Source organism: Nuphar pumila, chromosome 9, assembly GCF_984573655.1.
Source record: "Nuphar pumila chromosome 9, dmNupPumi1.hap1.1, whole genome shotgun sequence".
Lineage (NCBI taxonomy): Eukaryota > Viridiplantae > Streptophyta > Magnoliopsida > Nymphaeales > Nymphaeaceae > Nuphar > Nuphar pumila.
This window is the reverse complement of record NC_143257.1, coordinates 30,383,718-30,406,482: the sequence shown is the minus strand read 5'-3', so window position 1 is coordinate 30,406,482 and position 22,765 is coordinate 30,383,718. Positions and strand designations below refer to the sequence as shown.

The following is a 22,765-nucleotide window of genomic DNA, read 5'->3' as shown; positions in this document are numbered from 1 at the left end:
CCTACGCACTGATATACTTGAATTTTGAGGATATTGAGTTGGAGGTCAAAGAGGTGGTTGCTTGTGGTGGGAAAATAGAAAATTGGTGTTGAGATTTGCAAATATCATTCATTTTGTTATGTGAGATTTTTAAAATCTCTCCATGTACTTTCTAATCTTTTTCGCAACTCGTTTTCCTTGTATGGAAAATGTTTATTCATTGAAAAATTTTCATGCATTATTATTTGCATTGAATATGCTTTAATTGCATGTTGGATAAATATGTTGAGTATATTTAGATTTGTTCCATGTTGGTTGTCTTGTGTGTTTTGTATGAATTTAATTAATTCCTCATTTATTGTAAACCCTTTGAGTGCTTACATTCGATAACAAGTTGTCGTGTTTTGCTTAGTGTAATTAATGAGTGGTATCTTATTTGAAATGTTCACCTAGGCTTTTGAGACAATATTTCAAAATTGTTTGTCTTATTGATATTTTATGTCTAATATGTGCTTTTCTAAGCATTTTGGTAATGAGAACATTTTATAATTTTTGCTTGTGATTCTTAATGAGTTGTGTATGTTCATTGTGAGAGTGTTCTTGGTCCATAAGTGACCACTTTGCTTTGTATCTCAATATAGCCTTTAAGACACTCTTGTGTTTCTAATATATGCTTGTTTTTTGAATTTTAGTAATCAAAATTCTACTATGTTCAGAATTTATGAAAATTATGTTGTTTTCTGGTTATAATTGCCTAAACAAGAAATTCTTAAAAATTGATTTTGAAGTATAGCCCTTGTGTTTTCTTTAATGGCTATTGTACCTTGCTTGAATTGTTACTAACGTTTCTAAAATGCTAAAATTATTACTAAGGTGCATATCTGACTCACTTTTAAAATTGTTTAAGTTTATAGTACCTCTATGTTTTGTTTGGGAACTTAACCATGATCGCTTCATATATATATATATATATATATATGAAATTATGAATTAATCAATGTTATTCTTGTTCAAAATATATATATTTGTTTTGAAACTATATACATGTATTTCATATATACTTTTTTAACTATTGGGTCAAAATGTTTTCATTTAATAACTATTTGGTTATGATATCTTCCTTTGTGTAATTGGAACCTTTGTTTTGTTCTCTCTCCAGGTAGCCGACACAAAAATTTGGTGAAGATTATCATTGAAGATTTGGACCCTTCCCTTTGTTTCTTTTTGTATTTTCAAACTTTCGATACATTACACCATAAGTTTGAGCGGGAGTGTTAAAATGTATTGATTCATATATATATATATATATATATATATATATATATATATATATATATATATATATATATATATATATATATATATATATTTGTAACTATTTTAGTATCGTAATAGGTTTTCCCGTGAAGGGGCATTTTGGTCATTTGCACTTATGTAATAGGTACTTCCCATTAGGGCAATTTTGACTTTGTATAATGTTTTATATTTTTTTGTATTTCTTTGTCTTTTTTCCTCTTGTATGAGGGTATATTGGACTAAGTCCAATATAGTCGTTGGGATCTCCCCTTCAAACTATATGGTGACCTATGTAGCTTATACAAAGGGGTAAATCCAGGGTTACCAGAAGTGCCTATAGGAGTGGGGAAGTGTGAAACACAGTGCTTCTGAAACGTGTGGGAAAGCGCAAGTTTTAAATGGGAAGCGAGCTTCCATTTTTATCCCTTAAAAATATAAATTTTACCAAAAAAATAAAAGAAATACCTTTTTCGTTCCTTTTTCTTTTTGTCTATTTTTTTCTTATTTTTTCATTTTTTTTTTTCTTCTTTTTTCTTTTTTTCTTCTTCTTCCTGTTTTCCCCTTCTCTTTTCTTTTTTCCTTTTTTTCTTCTTCTTGTTTTATCTTCTTCTTCCTGTTTTTTTCTTCTTATTCTTGTTTCTCTCTCTCAGTCTTCATGTTTTTGCTATAGCTTATGTTTTTTAGTTATATATATAATTGATAATCTTGTGTTTCATTTATTTATATATTATGTATTTCAGTTATTATAATATGTATATTCTATATATTTTGTGTTCGTGTGTTTCATTTTTATATATATTTCTGTATGTGTGTAATTCATATGTAAACTATTTGACTGTTTCTGAGTTATATTTCTGGTTGACTGTTTCTTGGTTATATTTCTGAGTTATATAATTTATATTTCTGGTTGACTATTTTTGAGTTATATTTCTGTTTGACTGTTTCTAAGTTATATTTCTGAGTTATATAACTTATATTTTTGGTTGACTGTTTCTGAGTTATATAGCATAAATCTTATATTTTGGTAAATTAAAAAAAATATAATTACATTTTCGCTTCCCTTTCAATTCCTATTCAATTCCCACTCAAATCCTAGGACGCTCCTTTCTTCGCCCCCCTTCTAATCCCGATTCACTTTTGGTTCGCATCCCTTCTCGCTTTCGAGACGATTCCTTTCTTCGGTTATGTGAATTTTGACGCATAATTCTTGTGTTGAGAAAAGACTGATCTAGAAATCATTCAGACACTATCTTTGTGAAATAGGAACAAAACAAATTTCTCATTTGTTGGTAGTATGTCTATAATTCATGAGAGATTGCTCCCATTGGGTTCTGAGTCTTCTGACTAGGGCTGCTAGATGACGATCTGGGCTTGGCCAGTTCCATCCAGACTGAACCCCAGTTTAAGCTCAGGCTCGATCTCATGGTGAGCTGAGCTGAGCTGAAATTCATGAGTGCAGCCAGACGAGCCAAGCTGGGCACCTTTAAAAATTGTATATTATATTCCTAAATGTTGACAATAGCAAGAATTCAACATAAAGCTACCTTTTTCAAAGTCACAGACTTCAACCAAATGTTGTCACCATTGAACATGACATAAAACACGAAATATACATGGAAGACATACATAATGAGACTACATCAGTTGAAAGAAGTTGAGCACTTATTGTTTGTGCTGAGCTTGGTAACCCTTCATGAGTAGCCCGTCACTTGGCTTGCTGAGCCCATTTTACAATCTCGAATGAGCTTTTGGACAAGCCAAATGGACATGAGCCACAAGCTGCTTGTTGAGTTTTCCAGCCCTTTAGAAGCACACTGAAGTGGGGAACATTCTTTTGATTCTCTAGAGTGCGAATCGAAATCCAAAACATGATCGCAATAGAAAATTCTAACGGCAATTCATTTGTGCACTATAACAGCAGTGAGTTTAACCAGTTTAAAATGGTTTCTAAAAGTGCTCTGCTCAGCAAATAAACTAGGAATGAGAACATTACCTTAATCCTTCCATCGAGCTGGCCATCAAGCGCTAGAAACTGAGCAACATGCGATCCAAAGCCTCCTACCGTTCCCTCTTCAACGGTGATGAGAAAGTCATGTTGCCTACAAAGTTGCCTAAGAAGCACAATGTCAAGTGGTTTGCAAAACCTTGCATCTGCAACTGTTACTGTGATTCCGAGGTTAGCAAGTAGGGATCTAGCATTAAGGCAGTTATGCACCATAACTCCATATCCTAACAATGCAACATCTTTTCCCTCCACAAGCACTTTACCCTTGCCAATCTGAAAAGAAACAGAGGAGGGAGTTTCAGACTGAACAGTACAAGTGGTAACAAACGATAAAGCATGTTGTGAACTAGGAATATGTTGCAAGGTTACTGCAATTATGACAGTAAAAACAGGCTTAACTAGTATTTTTTATGAAGCTTGGGTACATAAGGTCTTTGTGTAGTTTGAATTTAAAATGAATTAAGAGTTACTTTTTGTGTAATGTCCACGATTTTTCGAGGAATTTTCGTAATTTTTTGCAAATATCTCTATATGTGATAATTTGATAATGATAATGTGTTATATAATATAGATAGATTAGGTCTTGGAATAGGACTTATAAAAAAAAATAGAATATATTTAAAACGCCAATGGGTCCTGTCGACCCTAGTGGAAATCAATTCCGAAATACATTTCTGAGAAATTTAAATAAGCTAGACAAAACGTGGTTTAAAAGAATTTCATATACATTTGAAAATAATTTGGTTTGCATTTAGAGTTATTTCATTTAATCTTAAATTATAGCTTTGAAAGAATTGAAATCCAAAATAATAAATAAAGTTAATTAGTAAAATAATTAAAATGGAATAGAAAATTTAATTTAACTAAATTGAATTAAATGGTAGAGGTCCATAGGTAGGTCGTCCCATCCTACGTGGCACTTCCTTGTTTACTTAAAAAAAAAACTAAGTTAAAGCTTTAAATTGAAAGATTCTTAAAAGTTACCAAAAATCAATTTTAAAAACTAAAGTCAAAACTTACTAAAAACATAAGGAAAGGCCTCCCAAGGGAGGGGACGTCCCATCCTAGATCTTTCTATGATGGGGGCTGAGTAATAAGAAGGAAGGAAGATGGGAATAGAGAAAAGGCAAGTGGAAAAAGGAAAGGAAAAAAAAAATGTGCAATAAGGAAAGGTTGAAACCCCATATGGGGGTGTCGACCAGCCTACATGCATAAACGTTATATGGTATACATTGTATACTATACATTAGATATAATACATAAAATAAAATTTGACCTAAGTCTATTAGATAAGAAAAAATAATAATAATAAAAGAGAAAGAAAAACAAAAATTAGAGGAAAGGAAAGGGGTAAAGAGATTAGATCAAGGGTTGAGATTAGCCCAGCCCCTTGACCTAATTCCCATAGTTTATAAAAAGGGAAGAGGGGCTCACGCCCCCCTTATTTGGCCCTTTCTAATTGTGTTGAGTTTTCTCTCTCTACTCTCCTTCTTCTCCCTCTTGCTTCTTTCTTCTATCTTCTTTGTGGTTTCCCTCTTGTGCAACCAAGAGGTGAACCTACGTACATTGGTGGAGCAGGCTGAGCATCTAGGCGCAGCCACCACACAAAGCAGACGGCTGGTTCACTTGGGGAGAGTTCGTTTTTCGGCTAAGAGGAGAGTTTTCGCAAAAAGGTAGGGGGTTCTATTCTCTACACGTAAATCGAAACTCGTAGGCACAAGGCTATTCTGATTTCTAATAAAATAAACCCTGTACCAAACCCCCATACGCGGGTTCGGTGTTGGATTTGTCAAAATTAGAATAGAGAGGGTTTTATGAAGAAAACCCCCTCCAAAAAAAATCGTTTTTGATAAAAGTCGGGTTTTTCTTGGAACCGAATCAAAACTTGGTTTCAGTAATATTATGCGTGCATACTCTCCGGATCATGAGTGTATACACGCCTATACAAGTGATGAAAACCATAAATTAAACCCTACAAAAAAATTATGCTAAACGGATATAGGGTTTGAATATGAGCAAATCAGGCTTAGCCGATTAGCCCAGATTGGAAATACTAAGTTGTCAAAAAGAAAGGTCTTCATAAAATCCGATTTGGATTAGTGAAGAGGGATTTAATCTGATTTTTCTAGGGAGAAATTGGTTCAACCCCTAAAGAGAATGATTTAATTGAAATAAAAACGAATAAATTTGACTATGCCATGTGTTATGAGTTTTCATAAACAAAAACCGTTTTCGAAATACAGTAGGCTAATATATGTTGTTTTATTGCAAAAATCTTAGTTAGAATTCTTGATCTAATGATCTCATACATGTTGTATGTTGTTAGTTATGATTTTGTTATTTTTTTGTCATAGAAAAATATGCATCTCTATGCTTGAAATTACGAAAATACCAAAATTATTTCTGAGAAAATAGTGTTCGGGAAGATGGATCGATTTTCCAGCCTAACAACTGCGAATATGGGATTTGTCTACGATGGATTATGTAAAAATCATATATTGATATTTTTGAGAATTTATTTCATAGTTTAATGTGAAAAAAAATATGAATTCGGGTGGCCTATTTCTACTCAGTAGAATGCATATTGCCCGCTATTAAGTATTTTTGGCCTGACACCCGACCGGTAAATAGTTTGTATCTCCCTCTCCGAAGGAGTTTTTATGAACGGTTTATTGCGTTGGAGAGCTAACAAAATTTCACACAATCTGTGAAATTTTGAGCTTTGTTCTCGAACTGAGCACTGAACTATGACAGTCAGAGCAGCAAAGTACAGGCATGCACTAAACTGGTCATATCTCCCTCATACGGAGGAAAGCTGACAAAATTATCTACAACTTGTCAAAATTTCAGCTCTGTCCGACGACTGTGGACTTTTCTGTGATAGTTGTAATAGTCGGACAAAATTGAGGTTCGATGGATTCTGATCCGGCTAAAGGCCCGGTTAGCCAATATGTGCTATATCTATACGGCTTTCGAGTATGTTTCTGCAAATCGTATCATGCTACATATCTACTGTTAAAATAATTTTATGCAGGGATTGAGTTTTTCAACATGGGCACGAATGGAATGAAATGATTATGCACAATTTGAATGAAATGATTATGCATGAATTGGCTTTGTCGCCATTTGCTTTTGAATTGAGCGAAATGAACATGTATTGTAAATGAATGTGGATGCTTAATTTTGTATGACTTCTATATGTTCATGAATGTATTTTAAAGTTAAAAATGCATTGACGCATGATTATTGTCTCGCATTGGCAACATATGCAACAATAAACTCTAAAGGGGCTTGAATTTTGTAAATATTATTCAATTGTGTGCTGCATGGAATCAACGAACTAAATGAGTTTAGACATATAACACTAAACATTGATGCTTACAATGAAAGGGTAAGCATATTGAAAAAAAAGTTTATATATATATACCCTACCGCAACCCTCCACCCAAAGTTTTTTTAAAGTGCCACATTGCCACACCCGCACCCGTACCTGCACCCTAATCCGCACCTATGTGACATAGTATAAGAGCATTACACAAACTTGAATGAGTGCTTGCGCTGAGAAACCTAGTTTGTATTACCTCCCGAGGATTTAGTTGAAGTGCCAAAACTCCAATCATGTTTATGAATGTTTAATCTAGAGCACATACTATATATTTGCATTATCTACAAAATAGTTATATAGGATGATGCTCAAACAAGAACTGGTAAGAATAAAAGAAATCCTATTGCTCTATATGTGCACTAGGGCATGCCACAAATTTCTTCACTAAATCTCACCTTACCTCATCTCCAAACTTGAGTCTCTTTCACACTCAAGATTTTCCTTAAAGCCTCCAAACTGCATGGGCCTTTCAAAACTTTTTTCTTTAATATTATTGCATTATATACCTAAAAGGGCATTTTTTTAATGATTAGTAAAGTCCAATTTACCTTTTTTTCTCTTTTTATATATTGCTAACAACAATTAGTCTTATCAATTATCATTCTATTTGAAACGTAATCTTAGTTGTAGCAAATCATCATTGAGAACCTCATGATGAACAAGAACTTCTTTCGCTCTAAGCAAATTTCTTCAATATAACTATGGTAAACGCTATGGCTTTCATTTTTTCTTTTCAATAGTTTAAAATTGGTCATTTTCATAATTAGAGAAGAGCTGATTTACTACTGAAATCCTTTAGGTTCTAAAGATCCAATATGGTAGTAATGCGCAATGGAAAGTCTACAAGAGGAAACATCAAAATAATGTTTCTTCTTTGGTTTTATTATGTAATGTGTGAATTTGATATTAAAGAATCATGCTTGTGACTTTTGTTAGATGTTACTGCAGTGTTATCAGATTTGTTTAGAACATTCTGCTAGTGCATGTGTATGTTTAATTACTCATAATGCTTATATTCATGTCTTTTTTTTCTATTGCATTCTATGATTTTTTCTGAATGTTTTGTATTTTATAGAGATTTAACTCTTTTTTGTAAATTTCCAAAAAAAAATGTATTTTTTAAACTGAGGTTTTTTTCCATATCTTATAATATGATACGATATGATAAGATACAACCGTATCTCCAGCCCATCTGGTATGGGTTGCAATATGATAATTACAGCATTGCCTAATAATGCAACTAAAGAAACAAACACCAAAATCAAAGTATTGGAAGATTGCCTACTAATCACACGAAACTAAGAAATATGCTTTTCTCACAATTTGCATTATAATCCAGAAAAAAAAAACATCTTAGGGGGTACTTTATAGAAAGTTTAGTTCCAGTGGTGAACATCAAATTATTTACCAATATGAAAAAGTCCAAACAATCCTTCATGAAATGAAGGAAAAGGATACCTCGAGTGGTTTTCCCCTGCAAAAAGGTAGTTTGTTCTGTCCAACAATGGCACCTCTGGGATAGCGGAAACAAACTGGTCGATCATCAATGCATGAAGCAGTAGCAACCATGCGAGCCAACTCTACTTCATCTGAAGGTGCCATCACAATCATATTAGGCAAGCAAGCCATGTATGTTATGTCAAATGCACCACCTAATGCTGGGCTATCTGATCCAACCAGTCCTGCACTAGTGATAGCAAATCGGACAGGTAACCGCTGAAGGTCAACATCTTGTACAACCTGGTAAGTTTGAAGGCATTTTGAGATTATATTTTTCATACCCATGCAAAATTTGATTCTGCAAGATGAAAAACAAAGTGCCTGCTATACAGAACCCAGTGAACAAACAGAAAAGTTGGAACAAAGGCCTGAAAACCACAATCTACAGTTGTGTCACTTCAGTTTGTGTATGCACATGAGAGCATGCAATTTGAAAACAATGTGTAGAGGTTACTTTTTTCAGTCTCCACTTTGCAATAACGGAAATCAATGGTCATCATTCAGCCAGAATCCTAGACAAACAACCACCAGCAAGCAGTCCCATGACACTAGCAGTAATAATTAGAACAATTATTAAATTATACTCCAGTGAGATAGTGAGATAGTCTTGATTTTCTCATGGCGGAGATGGCATCATATCTCAATCTTTATCCTCTAGCCTTCATGAACAGACATAAAATAAATCTTGGAATGCATTCATTTCTCTATCTTTAGATTCTCAAGGCAGTTGCTTGTCGGAAAATTTACCAGCTTACGAGGAATCAGTATATTACATTCAAGGTACTAGGAACATTTTACTCAACTACAGATCTTGAAACTGAAAGAGGAGTCATTTGCCTAGTAAAGAAAATAATTCGGCCATTTTCAAATTTATACCATTTGGTTGACCATTTTATAGATGCTCTACTGCAGTTTTCTTTCTATTTTCAGGTGAATATAATCATATTCCATTACTTTCGACAAGCTAGAAGAAAATATACGGTAAAAGATAAAGGACACACTAACCTGGTCATATCCTCTCTGCAGAAACGAAGAAGGTATAATGCAGAATGGCTTCGATCCTCCACATGACAATCCAGCTGCAAATGTGACTGCATGCTGCTCAGCCATCCCTACATCAAAGAACCTGTCAGGAAATCTTTTCTGGAAAGCATGAAATGCCGGCTCCATTCCAATTCCTGCATGAACTGCTACAATGTCGTTGTCCATATCCGCTTCTTCAATTAAGGCCTCAATAAAGAAGTCAGTATATGTCCTAGCCCCACTTCTAGAGTTGTATTTCGGGTATGAAGTTGAAACGCCAGAGGTACATCCTTCTGTTTTGCATTTTTGAAGTAGCAATATCAGTATGCTGCATGTGCAAGCAAAAATTAAAAAATATTTAATTTAAATACATGATTAAGATCATGCTTTTGAATGAGATCAGATCACTAGACTCCCTACATAACACCGACATGACAAAAATTTAAGAACCAAGTCAATATATCATAGCATCACAATGAAGTAACCAATAAAATATAAAAGGAAGACAAATGCCTAATCCTACTCAAAGGACTCACGGAATACAGGAGAAAAAATTCCCACTAAACCCACCACATGGCAAAAGTATCTAAGTGTATACATAAGAGCATATTGCAAACAAAGATGTGATACACTTGAAAAAGGTGCAGGATCTGACCCGATCCATGTCACCGTCCATGTATGTAAAGATGTATTTTAGTTATCGGGTCTGGATATATATACCAGACCCAACCCATAGTGTAATATAAGCTTAAATACATGTTTAGGTCACGATTTCTTTAATTGAAATCGTGACAGCCGCAGCCTCTCTTTTCTTCTTCTCTTCTCTTTCTCACAAGACAGGTACAAGAGAAAAACTTACATGGTATCAGAGCCAAGATCCACGTAGGGTTTGAAGTGGCTTCCAAAAAGGTGCAACCTGACTATTTCAATCAAGAAAGGTTCTTATTCCTTCCACCTCTTCTCTTAGTTTTTTTGGAAGGATTCACGTTTCACGTGAATCCCTAAAATCAACCCATCTGCTTCTTCGTCTGGAACATTCAGATCTGGTTGTGTTTTTGCACCAGATCTGAATCACTTCACCTTCTGTATTCACGTGAATCCCTAGTTTCACCTGAATCCCCAAAACCGACCCATCTTCTTCTTCGTCTGAAATACTCCACCTCTGCATATTCTTATTTTCTCACTTGAACCGAAATATTCAGATATGTGCGTGAGATTGCATCAAATCTGATATATTAAGTCTCTGATTGGTTTTCCTTTTATATACTGTCCAATTTTTTTATATCAGATTTCTGATCTACATCTAATCCATCTAGTGGCTGCAGGCCATTCCTCCTTGTTATCAATCTGATATTCGTATATCCCATCCTCTGTTGATATCATACTCATTTGTGTTCTGTCTGAAAACACAGTCAAGTTTAAATTCAGTTCAACGTGAGAACTTGTTATCGTGTTAATCATAAACCCCATAAATATAACAAATTTTTTTTGGATCTGGTTCTCCTTTTGAATCCGAAAATTTCTGTTCACTAGTTTCTCGAAAGTTGCACAACCGCAAAAAAAAAAAAAGAGGGGCGATCAACAAATCTCTCTGGTTGTAGATTGGGCACTTCGTGAATACTTTCCTGTTAAAATTTTTTTTCATGGATCTTCATTCCTCTTCTTCCAATCTTTCCTCAAGTTTTCTCACTCAACTCGTTTCTGAAAAGTTAACTACCTCAAACTTCTTGATTTGGAAGAGGCAAATTATTCCTTTTACAAGGAGTCAAGGTCTCTTAGGTCACCTTGATGGAACCACTCCCGTCCCACTCGAATTTGTTACGAGAGAAGAAAAAGACGACAAAGGAGAAAGTTCAATTGTGTATGTCAAGAATGTTGACTACCTCAACTGGGAAAGGAAAGATCAATCAGTGGTTGCATACATCACTTCCACCTTGTCCCAAGAGGTCCTTGTTGCCATCCCCGACAACTGTACTGCTCTGCAACTTTGGGAAAAATTGGTTCAAACATATTCACAAGTTTCGCAGGCGAAAATGGTTTTTCTCAAGAGGGAATTCCAGATGTTGAGAAAAGATTCCATGACCATCATGGAATATCTGAACAAGATGAAGACTATCACAGATCAACTTGCGGTTATAGGATGCGCGGTGAATGACAGCGATATGGTACAACAGACTCTGAGTGGATTGGGATCCGACTACAACATGATCGTCACTTCCCTATTATGTCTCCCTGCTCTTCCTACCTTTGATGAGTTGCGAGCAAAATTAATTCAGTATGAGATGACTCTGAAAGGGTTCTCTGAGGAATCTCATGTTCACACAAATTCTCAAGAAGTTTTTGCCACAGGGGTTTCTTATGGTAGAGGACGCGGACGAGGAGGACAAGGACGAAATGGACACGGAGGGAGTGGTTTGCTTCCCACTCTAAATATGTTAGCTCATGCGCAGGGGTCAAGATCCATTCCTACCTGCTTCCTTTGTAATAAAAAAGGGCATATCAAGGCGAATTGTTGGCATAATCCAGAGAATAAAGGAAAGGGTCCACAGACAGAAAACAAAAGGAAGTTCTCAAGCAGTGGAGAGATTAAAGATTTGTTGATATCTGCCTTGTCAGAGTTGAAATTGAAGCAGAGCGATGAAGGCACCTGGTTTGTCGACTCAGGGGCAGCGACTCATGTAACAGGTGATGCAGGTAAGATTTTTAACCCCATTCCTTATTTTGGAAAAAGTAAGATTGTCACTGGAGATGGATCCCATCCTGTTTCTCATGTTGGAAAAACTGTCATTCCCATGTCACATTCCACTCTTACTCTTTCTGACGTTCTTCATGCTCCTGACATTAAGAAAAATATTGTCTTTGTCTCCAAACTTATTGATGATAATAATGCTTCAGTTGAATTTACTCCCTTCTCTGTGCAGGTCAAGGACCTTCGCACGAGGGAAACATTCGTTGAAAGAAAGAGACGAGGCAATATGTATGTCTTTGAAGAAGCTCCTTGTCATATTGTCCGCCCTGTCCACCTGAATTCAGAGCCTTCATTAGAGTCTTGTTCATCCTCTTCTGCTAATGTTTTTAGTATTTCTGAATGTAATAAGCCATTCTTATGGCATAGTCGATTAGGACATTGTGGGGGTCATTTCATTGAGAAACTTGTATCTAATAATCTCATTCCAAAAGAAAGTCTAAATAGGGATGAGAACAGTCACAAATGTTCCAGTTGTCTTTCCTGCAAGAGTCATGTATTGCCTTTTCATTCCATTAATAAGAGAACTTCAAAACCTTTTGAGATAATCTGTTCTGATGTATGGGGACCAGACCCAGTTGCCTCTGAATCTGGGAGCAAATACTATCTAATCTTTGTTGATAGCTATACTCGATACACTTGGATATATTTCATAAAAAATAAGTCGGAAGTCTTCTCTTTGTTTCAAAATTTTTTTTCCCTTGTCAAAAATCAATTTTCTGAGTTCATTCAATTTTTCCAATGTGATGGAGGTGGGGAATTCTCATCCCGTGATTTTATCTCTTTTCTCCAAAGTAATGGAATAGGAAGAAGGGTGTCCTGTCCTCACACCCCTCAACAAAATGGAATTGCTGAACGAAAACACAGGCATATCGTTGAAAGTGCCATGAGTATGCTTCATGACAGTAATCTTCCCATTAACTTATGGACAGAAGCCTTCTATTCTGCCGTGCATGTGATAAACAGACTGCCTATGGTTATTCTGGAAAATAAGTCTCCTTATCACTGTCTTTTTGGAACTTATCCTAGTTATTATGATCTACGTGTTTTTGGATGTGTTTGCTATGTGCATATCGATCAGTCACTGAGAAACAAGTTTCAAGACAAAGCCCAAAAGTGCAGATTTGTGGGATATGCATATGACTACAAAGGGTATAGGTGTTATGATCCCACCAACAAACGTATCACAACCTCAAGAAATGTTGTCTTTGATGAACAAAATTTTGATCACGGAGCTAACACAACGAGTATGCCAACTGAAATTTACCATCCTTGGCTAAGCTCAGAACTTTTTGCTGGCTCCAATAAAACATGTTCCTCAGATTGCGTGCAACAAGAAGAAGAGGTTTTAGAGAACATTGGGAAGTCGGGGTCACAGAATGCAGAGGAAGTACCGGGCAGATACAAAGGCATTGTTTATTCCAGACAGAGACCGACAACATCAAGTCATTTTGATCAGGTCTCAACCGCCAATCCTACTCCTTCTCATACCCTCGCAGTCAGAAAATCAAACCGCATATGGCATCTTATTGACAGGTGGGTTAGTTATAACAACTTCTCCTTGGATTTTCAATTGTTTTTAACTGCCATCAATAAGGATGAAGAGCCCATCATGTATTATCAGGCAGCAACTTCTATGAAATGGGTAGAAGCCATGAATGATGAAATGCAAGCCTTGCATGAATGTGGAACATGGGAAGTTGTTCCCAGACCACCTGACAAAAATGTTGTCGGATGCAAATGGGTCTACAAAATCAATTACAAGTCAGATGGAACCATTGAACGATATAAAGCAAGGCTTGTAGCAAAAGGATTTACTCAAGAAGCAGGGCAAGACTATGATGAGACTTTTAGTCCGGTTGTAAGAATGGGAACGATTCGAATTATCATTTCCTTGGTTGTTGAACATGGATGGAAGTTGAGTCAGCTTGATGTAAAAAATGCATTCTTACATGGGGATTTGAAGGAGGAGGTATACATGGAACAACCCCCTGATATAAAGAACAAAATTGTAAAACCCATGTATGCAGGTTAAAAAGAGCCATCTACGGCCTGAAGCAAGCATCTCGCTCTTGGTTTGATAGCTTCTCATCTGAGATTCAGAAACATGGATTTTCACGTTCCATGCTGGACCACTCATTATTTATCTTTACAAGCCAGTCTGTGACCACTCTATTATTAATTTATGTCGATGATATTATCATCACAGGAAACTTTGCGGATCACATTCAAGAAATAAAAGACTTATTAGGTCAAAGGTTCAAAATGAAAGACCTTGGAGTTCTACGCTATTTCCTTGGTGTAGAAGTTGACAACCAGGCTCATGGATTGACACTCACTCAACACAAGTACACCGTAGATGTTCTCAGCAAGACAGGCATGAAAGACTGCAAACCTCTAGGAACTCTGAGTGTACTTCATCAAAAACTTAGTGCTCATGATGGAGATCTGTGTGATGACTCCACCAGGTATCGCAGCATAATAGGAATGTTACAATACCTCACATTCACTAGACCTGATATTGTTTATTCAGTCAATCAAGTGTCTCAATTTATGCATGCGCCACGTACTGGACATATGGAAACGGTCAAGAGGATCCTTAGATATCTGAAAGGGACTATTGGGGATGGATTGATATATTTACCACAGTCCCATGGCCAAAGCGAGCACGAAATTACTGTATATTGTGATGCAGACTGGGCAGGAGATCCCGACAAAAGAAGATCTACATCAGGATATTGTGCCTTCATTGGAAGAAATTTAGTCTCTTGGAGCAGTAGAAAACAAAAAGCTATCGCTAGATCAAGCACTGAGGCTGAATATAGATCCATGGCTGCTGCCACTGCCGAAGTCACATGGATCAGGCATCTTCTAACTGAAGTAGGAGAAAAGATCTGTCACACTACCTTGCTTTGTGACAATCAAAGTGCTATCAATATGTCATTCAATCCAGTACATCACAGTCGTGCCAAACACATTGAGATCGACCAACACTTTGTGAGACAGAAAGTTGAAGAAAAAGAGATTGAACCTGAGTTTGTCAGTACTGAAAGACAGGTTGCAGACATATTTACAAAAGGGTTAACCAAGGATCGCTTTTGGATGCTTAAAAGCAAGTTGTTCATGGTCCAAAACCATGATCAACTTGAGGGGGGGTGAAAAAGGTGCAGGATCCGACCCGATCCATGTCACCGTCCATGTATGTAAAGATGTATTTTAGTTATCGGGTCTGGATATATATACCAGACCCGACCCATAGTGTAATATAAGCTTAAATACATGTTTAGGTCACGATTTCTTTAATTGAAATCGTGACAGCCGCAGTCTCTCTTTTCTTCTTCTCTTCTCTTTCTCACAAGACAGGTACAAGAGAAAAACTTACAACACTTTCCATATTCCCTCAAGCTCTAGAGGAATCATCTAAAGGATTTAAGAATTTGGAAAGAAAATGGTGAAAAAGTGCTAAAATGGGATCAACGAAACTGAAACTTGACCCAAAAAAGTAACACAGGAAGCAGGATGATCCCAACCACAAACTCCAATCGAATGTGACAACAATCCATTTTTATGCATTTGTGTTCCTCCACCAAACTCTGGGTTGAAAATCTAGACAGCAATCTAAGGCAAAGTACATGGTCCTTGATTGAGAGAATTGTGTCTATGGAAAGACATCCAAATTCACAAGTCAAAAAGTGAAACCTATTTCAATTGATAAAGAAAAGAACAACATATTAGCCTAAAGAGAATGGCCTGGGATAGAGTCATTCTCTGTAAAACCCAGGTTCTCGGAAAAAAAAAAAGATGTTGTTGGGTCGGACCCGGGTCGGGTCCGGACCCGACCCGGATCCGAACCGGGTACTCTCCCCCCCCCCCCCCGATCTCTTTTTAAGAGAGAGCACGGGTTAGGGTTCTCAGGCAGAAGAACCCTAACCCTCCGCCGCAGTCGCTCGCCCTCGCCCCTCTTCGCCATCTCTCCTCTCCCGTCTGAGCTTCGGCGACCCATCGGCTGGCAGTCCCTCCCCCTTCCCGGCGACCCGGTCGGCACAACCTCCCATTCTTCGCCCTCGCTCTCAAGCGTCCCATAACCCGGCAACCCCCTCTGTTCCCTGCAGCTCGTCGGAGTCCTCGCTGGGGGACCGACCTCGTTCGACCACCTCACCCTCCTCCCTCTTGTTCCGATCAACACCGTCGTCGCCGCCATCGTCGGCGACCTCGCAGGTAAGCCGCTATCCCTCTCTCTCTCTCTCCACCTCTGTCTTCTTCTCCCTCTCCCTCTGTGTTAATTGGAGGGCTGACATGAGGCCGATAGCCCCTTTTCGTGCCCTCCCTCACGCTCTGCCTGCTAGAGGGTCGGCAAGAGAACCGTGACCCCTATCGTGCGCTCCCCCTCTTTGACTTTATTCGTCAGAAGGCTGATAGGGGGGCTGGGGTCCCTGTCGCGCCTTCCCCCTCTCTTGGAACCATCGTCGGAGGGGCGGCAGGGAGCCAGTAACCCTTGCCACACTCTCCCCTTCCTCTATTCCTTGTCGGTCGGCCGGCAGGGAGTCGGTAACCCCCTGTATCATCCTCCCTTCTTTGTGATCGCCAGGGGAAGGGTAGAAGCACGACAGCCTCTGTCGTGCCTTTTCCCCCCCTCTCTCGGTTGAGGCCCTGTCGCCTCTCGATCCAGACAGTCAGGGTCTCGCCCTTGCTTCCTCTCAGGATCCTGCCAACAGGGGCATGCCCCCTGTCGCCTCTCGTGTACGACAGAAAAGGGGTGAGGCCTTTGTCGACTCCCGTTTTCTAGCAAACAGGGGCAATGCCCCTGCTACCTCTCTGTTTTCTGCTCGTAGGGGGCTCGCCCCTGCCGCCCTTCTGTTACAGCAAGCAGGACCAACATGTAACCATGTCCAAAACCCTTGGTGTCCGACTCGATTACCCTGTTGTCCCTCCCTTTTTCGCTATTAATTGTATAGCATTTTAAGTGTTTTCACCTTTGGCAGTTCTTGCAACGGATCTCACTCGTGCCCCGCAACCCAAGCGTTGATTCTGAGGTACGAGTTCTTTCTTTTCAATCATGTGAGAAATCAAATACCGATTCGATTTCCATGCAATATTTAGTGCAAATCCATGGTTAAAGAATGATTTTATGTGTTCACTCTAGATTACATGGATTACATGGATGAGAATCCATAGATCCTCTTTTATATGGGTGTTTTCGGTTCTTTACACAAAAAATTCTATGTATGAGGTTTTTATACAAAAGCATACTCATATTGGGTTATGATCGAGATTTATATCTACTTGTTATGATCAAGATTTATACTTATATATATATATATATACCTTAATCTGCGTTTTCTGTTCTTGAATTGGGTTCATGCTGGATATAGTTTGAATGGCTTGATCGATGCTTATAAAACTGATTTTTTTTTAGCATAGTTAAGATCAATGCTTAGGTGGTGATTAGATTCGCAAAATTGTTTTCAAGTTCATTGATTCAGCAAATTGCATATGGCTATATACAGATTTTCATATGAAAAGTGTTCATGTTATTTCTTGGTTTACATGTGTTAAAGGTTTAGTTTTTTCTTTCTATGCATGTGAATGTATGGAAATGTGCATGTATTGAAAACATGGATCATGAAAGTTTATTGTTATTACACTCGCATGCTTATATACTTGTATGCATGTTTTGCTAGAGGTGAATCAAGGAAAGAATGGTATTTCTCTTGTACTTAGAATCAACATGTTATGCTTGATTAAGACATTAGTGCAAGGTTGCTTGCATATGCATGTGCATACATAGAATTGATGTATTTTGGCACGTACATCATGGCGTGCGTGTTCACATATTTTAATTTGAACTGGTTCATGAATAAAAGTATGCATTTGACTTGAGTATGCATACGAATTGAACAAAGACATGCTTATGAGTATTTTTGTAGCATGCACATGATACATGTTTGCATTTCTGAATGTGCATATAACTTTCCAGAATGTGTGGTGTGCATGTATTTTGGTTCTCGAGACATGTCAAGATTTGGAATTATTTATATGCTTTGACTTGATGTGACGTGCTTAAGCATCATACTATAAGAAGTTTGTTTCAAATGCATGTGCATACATGCATTGATGTGTGTTTCGCATGTACATAAATGCATGAGTTGTTCACTTGTCCCAATTGAGATGATTCATGAGTGAATGCATGTATATGGAATGATTTCGTAAAGGCACATGCACATGAATGGTGAACACATGCATATGAATGTGACATATCATGCACATGGTTAAATTGACATATATAAATATGCATTTGGAAGCATGTTGACCTCATTGCATACATTGCAAGTTGTTATGGTTTTTGCGTATGATGCATCGATGGTCTAAATGAGTCATCACAGGCCTGAAGAGCCTTGAGCTTTGATTGCTCTTTCTTTAATTGTTTAAATGCATCGTAAAAATCATATTTATATTAGGGTTTTAATTGCATTGTTCTATTGTTGCCATGGGTGGTAACCCGCGAAGAGCTGCGCATGCTGATTTGCGAGCTTATGGTTGCATGTTGATTTGCAAACTTATGTTATTAATTTGCATGTTGATTTGCAAATGTAAAAGAGACGAATTAATGACAAGATAAAAAGAAAGTAAAGAACAATGTAATTTATGTTTTCGTGATGTCCCTTCTTTAATGTGGGAATCTTGGATGAAGAATGATAGGCCAGTGCAATAGAGAAAAGTGAGAGAGACAGAGAGGAAGAGTCGTTCTCCTTATTCTGAAATTAGGTCTAATCTACTATTTTAGTGATTAGCCTTAAGGCAAAATTACAGTTAGGTAAACTATTTATTGTAAAATATAATAAACCACCTTAAGCATGGATAAAACTCTAATTGGTCGACTTATCTTAACACTCCCCCTCAAGCTGGAGCATAGATATCAATCATGCTCAACTTGCCGCAACATTTTGAGAAGTTGGGCCTGGCAAGAGGCTTTGTAAAAATATCTGCAACTTGATCCTCAGAGATTTCATGCTTAGTAGAGATATGTCCAACTTGAACCATATCTCGTATGTAGTGACAGTCAACTTCAATATGTTTTGTTCTCTCATGAAATACCGGATTATTTGCTATACATGTAGTTGCCTTGTTATCACACATCATCACTATAGGAGATAGAACCTTCACTTGAAGATCAGTCAGCATTGTTCGAACCCACATTAATTCAGCTGCGGTTTAAGCCATAGCTCTATATTCGGATTCAGCACTTGACCTAGCAACTCCAGTTTGCTTCTGGCTTCTCCAGGAGACTAAGTTACCTCCCACAAATACACAGAATCCTGTAGTAGATTTTCTATCCTCTACAGACTCAGCATAATCAGCATCGAAATACGTGATTACCTCCAAAGAGCCTCCTTTCTTTAATAACAGCCCTTTTCCAGGAGAGGATTTTAAGTACCTAAGTATCATCATTATAACATTCCAATGTACCTCAGTCGGTTTGTCCATGAATTGGCTAATCTTGCTTACAGCCAGAGCGATATCAATGTTAAATTATGAAAATCATACTTGTAATTTCGTATATATATTTTATATATATAAGGTAATACATATACATATATTATATATATATATATATGTATATGTATCTACCTATTATATATATAAAATATATATATATATATATATTTCTATCTTTAGTCTTAGGGGTAGTTTAGGCATTTTACACATATTCTTTTTCGTGAATATGTTTTGTATTTTCCTTTTTTTCTTTTTATTTCTTTTTCTTTTAATAAAGCAAAGTGTACTCACCTTGGGAGGGGCCCAACACACTAGTCGTTGGACCCCTCCAACGGTCACATTTGTGACCGTTGGAGGGGCTCCAACGACTATGTGGAGCCCCTTCCAAGGTCTCCTTTTTTGCCTTATAAATATGGGCACTCCCTCTTGTATCCCCTCAAGGTTCTAGGGATTATTGCCCAACCTTTTATTGTTTATGAAACTTATGAGTGCATTTGCACATTTGTGATTTCGTGCTTTTGTGCAAAAGTGTTCTTGGTGTGCGTATGTTCACACATTTATTCTCAAGAATATTGTTCTATCGGTTGTAGTATCTTGTTGAAGATACTTTTACATGGTATCAGAGCCTCGTTGAAGAAGAAACTGAATTAAGTACAAGAAACTGAATTAAGTACATTTAATTCAGTAGGTTACGCAGTTTAAAGCAGATATGCAGTTAAACAGGTAAGCAATGCAAGCAGGTGAATAGTGCAAACACGTAAGTAATACAAGTGAATAAGTAGTGCGAGCGAGTAAGTAGTGCAAGCGAGTCAGCAGTGCAATTACGTAAGCAGTGCAAACAGTAAGCAGTGCAAAGCAAGTAAGCAGTGCAACTGACAAACATAGCATACGATTCAATTGATCGTAGGCTATGAACCACCACGCAACTAGCTTGTTCTCGTTTCTAGAACAAGGTCACAACATCTAATCACCATCAGGACATCGTTTGTCACTCACTACTTCTAACAAACGCGTTGTCCTGAACGACCTTAATTTATTCTCATCTCTCAAAGTCTTACGCGGTTAACCGTCACCGGTTATGACGCACTAAGGCGTCATACCATCTCAGAAAAGCTCACCCTTCCGTAGAAGGTCCAAAACATGATCACTAACTCAAATTGTTAACGATCTGATTCTCACACCTGAGTCAAGCATGCAATCATGCTAAAACAGGAAGTCGAAACTATGAATTCATAGTTGGCTATCACAAACAATCTCAGAAGATCGTCACAGCTCACCATAACTTTCTATGGTAAGCAAAAACACAAGATCCACATCGGATCGCTCGGTCCGGGAGATATACGACCTGACAAGGAATTACCGTCCTAGAGGGTGTACTTGGTCTTGGACCATACACTTCCTCACAGGAGTTCACCGTCTTTGCGGCTACCCGTTCGTGAACAGTGTACATCCTCACAAAGATTTTACTGCTCTAGCCGGGTCACCTGATCTTGATCATACATACCCCCACAGCGAAACCTTTGGGAAGCCGGTCCCCAACAAATGCATATCCAATAAAAATCCTTGTGATACACGCATCAACACAAATGACTGCTCTCGGGGTCAATAGCCACTAATACAAACGACAAGATCAACGCCAGATCACCTGGTCTGGGAAATGTATAACCTCACAAGGAATTCTGCCCTAGATGGTATACCTGGTCTTGGACCATACACTTCCTCACAGGAGTTCACCGTCTTTGCGGCTACCCGTTCGTGGACAGTGTACATCCTCACAGAGAATTTATCACTCTAGTCGGGTACCTGGTCTTGATCATACACGCCCTCGCAGATAATCCTTTGGAGATCAGGTGCTCGACAAACACCCCACTCAGTGATACATGCATCGTATCACTTCACATAGAAGCATATAATCCTACGCATCGTGTTATTGCCACAAGGAATATTGCAATCCTCAAATAGGCCCTCAAAGCATGTGTAAACGACACATGAGAACGCGCAAATATGGCAATTCAGTTGATTCTATGGGCGAAGGGTAACTAACTCTACCCGTCAGCCAAACAAAACAACTGAATAAGACAAGCACTCGTAACAATGCTCGTAAAACATATAATTACCATAAAATGGCTCAGTCCATCAACAAGTAATTAAATTAATCGTAAGGCATAAACCATTACATCACAAGCTATTCATAAGCAATTATACGGCAACAGTTATATCACAATATGTAAGCAGCTTATAAGACAAGCGGCCACATCAATCCTAGTTGCCACCAGTTCGTAGATTACGAGTTGTATGCAATCACATCAATCATAAGAGATGCAAGCCAACAAGTGCTACGCTACAATAAGCACCAAACATTTCGACCAAGGGATAAAGCAAGTCACATGCTAATATGTAGCAACTGGTATAATGCTATTATTATAAGCATTTAACTAGTATGAGAAGCTCCTTATTACTCCGCAAAGAACTGCGTAAGCAGTTTAACCAACTAAAGTAACGCCTTGACAGGCACTCAACGAGTAGCATACTGAACTATCGAGCAAGCAAGCGAATTAGTAGTGCAAGCTAAACAGTAGTGCAAGTGAATCAGTAGTGCAAGCAAATCCGTAGTGCAAGTGAAGCAATAGTGCAAGCAAATCTCACGACTCAACGACCAGTGTGAACAGACCTTATGTTTCGATAATTACGAACCTGCGGGTACGCGCAGGCAAAACGTAGAACCAACTGAAACTAGTTCGGGCGTCTGTTATTCTATGTATTTTCAATAACCCGAATAGCTAGTTGAGTTCGCTCCAAAGGGACAGCTTTAGCCGAGAGAGGATTCCCCAAAGGAGGTTGTGCCACGGACGCATCCAACTTCTGCAGAAGTGTTGAGCTAACTAATGTAGCCCCTTTCCCCTAACTCCAATGACTGGGGAGGCCGGATCGTTGCCCGTAGGGTGGTTGTTAACATGTCCATTGGAGTTTGTACCGCTCTGTCCTCTCCCTTGACAGACACAAAGAAGTGAATAGGTACGTTAGGGTTGCTTAACTAACGACCCATTCTATGCTTTGGTATTTAAACCACTCGAGCATCTTGCCTGTGAAGGCGAATGTGAGGCCATTTATGTGATTACAACATTTTGCATTTAAAGTTGTTCGAGGTCGCACGACCGTCTCATCCGATCATCGCAGTACTAGACGTGTTGTGCACAACTACAAGTACTCTAGGATAAAGGGGGTATAGCTCGTCAATAGAAGCCTCAACAGGAGTGTTTCCCAAAGATGTAAAGTTTATCAACTTTACTCTATCTTTTGAAACAGCAGTACCTTGTACCAACATTATGCATGT

General features: G+C 38.0%; 1 protein-coding gene across 1 annotated transcript in view; it reads right to left on the bottom strand.

Annotated features, from left to right (window-relative positions):
- DXPS3 (1-deoxy-D-xylulose 5-phosphate synthase 3) overlaps positions 1-22,765 on the bottom strand; it is a 140,665-nt gene that overhangs the window by 30,791 nt on the left and 87,109 nt on the right. Inside the window, exons 7-9 of the mRNA XM_090017636.1 lie at positions 9,171-9,481; positions 8,124-8,405; positions 3,269-3,553 (exon numbers count right to left, since the gene is read on the bottom strand). Coding sequence (XP_089873762.1) covers positions 3,269-3,553; positions 8,124-8,405; positions 9,171-9,481 — 878 coding nt within the window. The remainder of the gene's footprint in view (positions 1-3,268; positions 3,554-8,123; positions 8,406-9,170; positions 9,482-22,765) is intronic.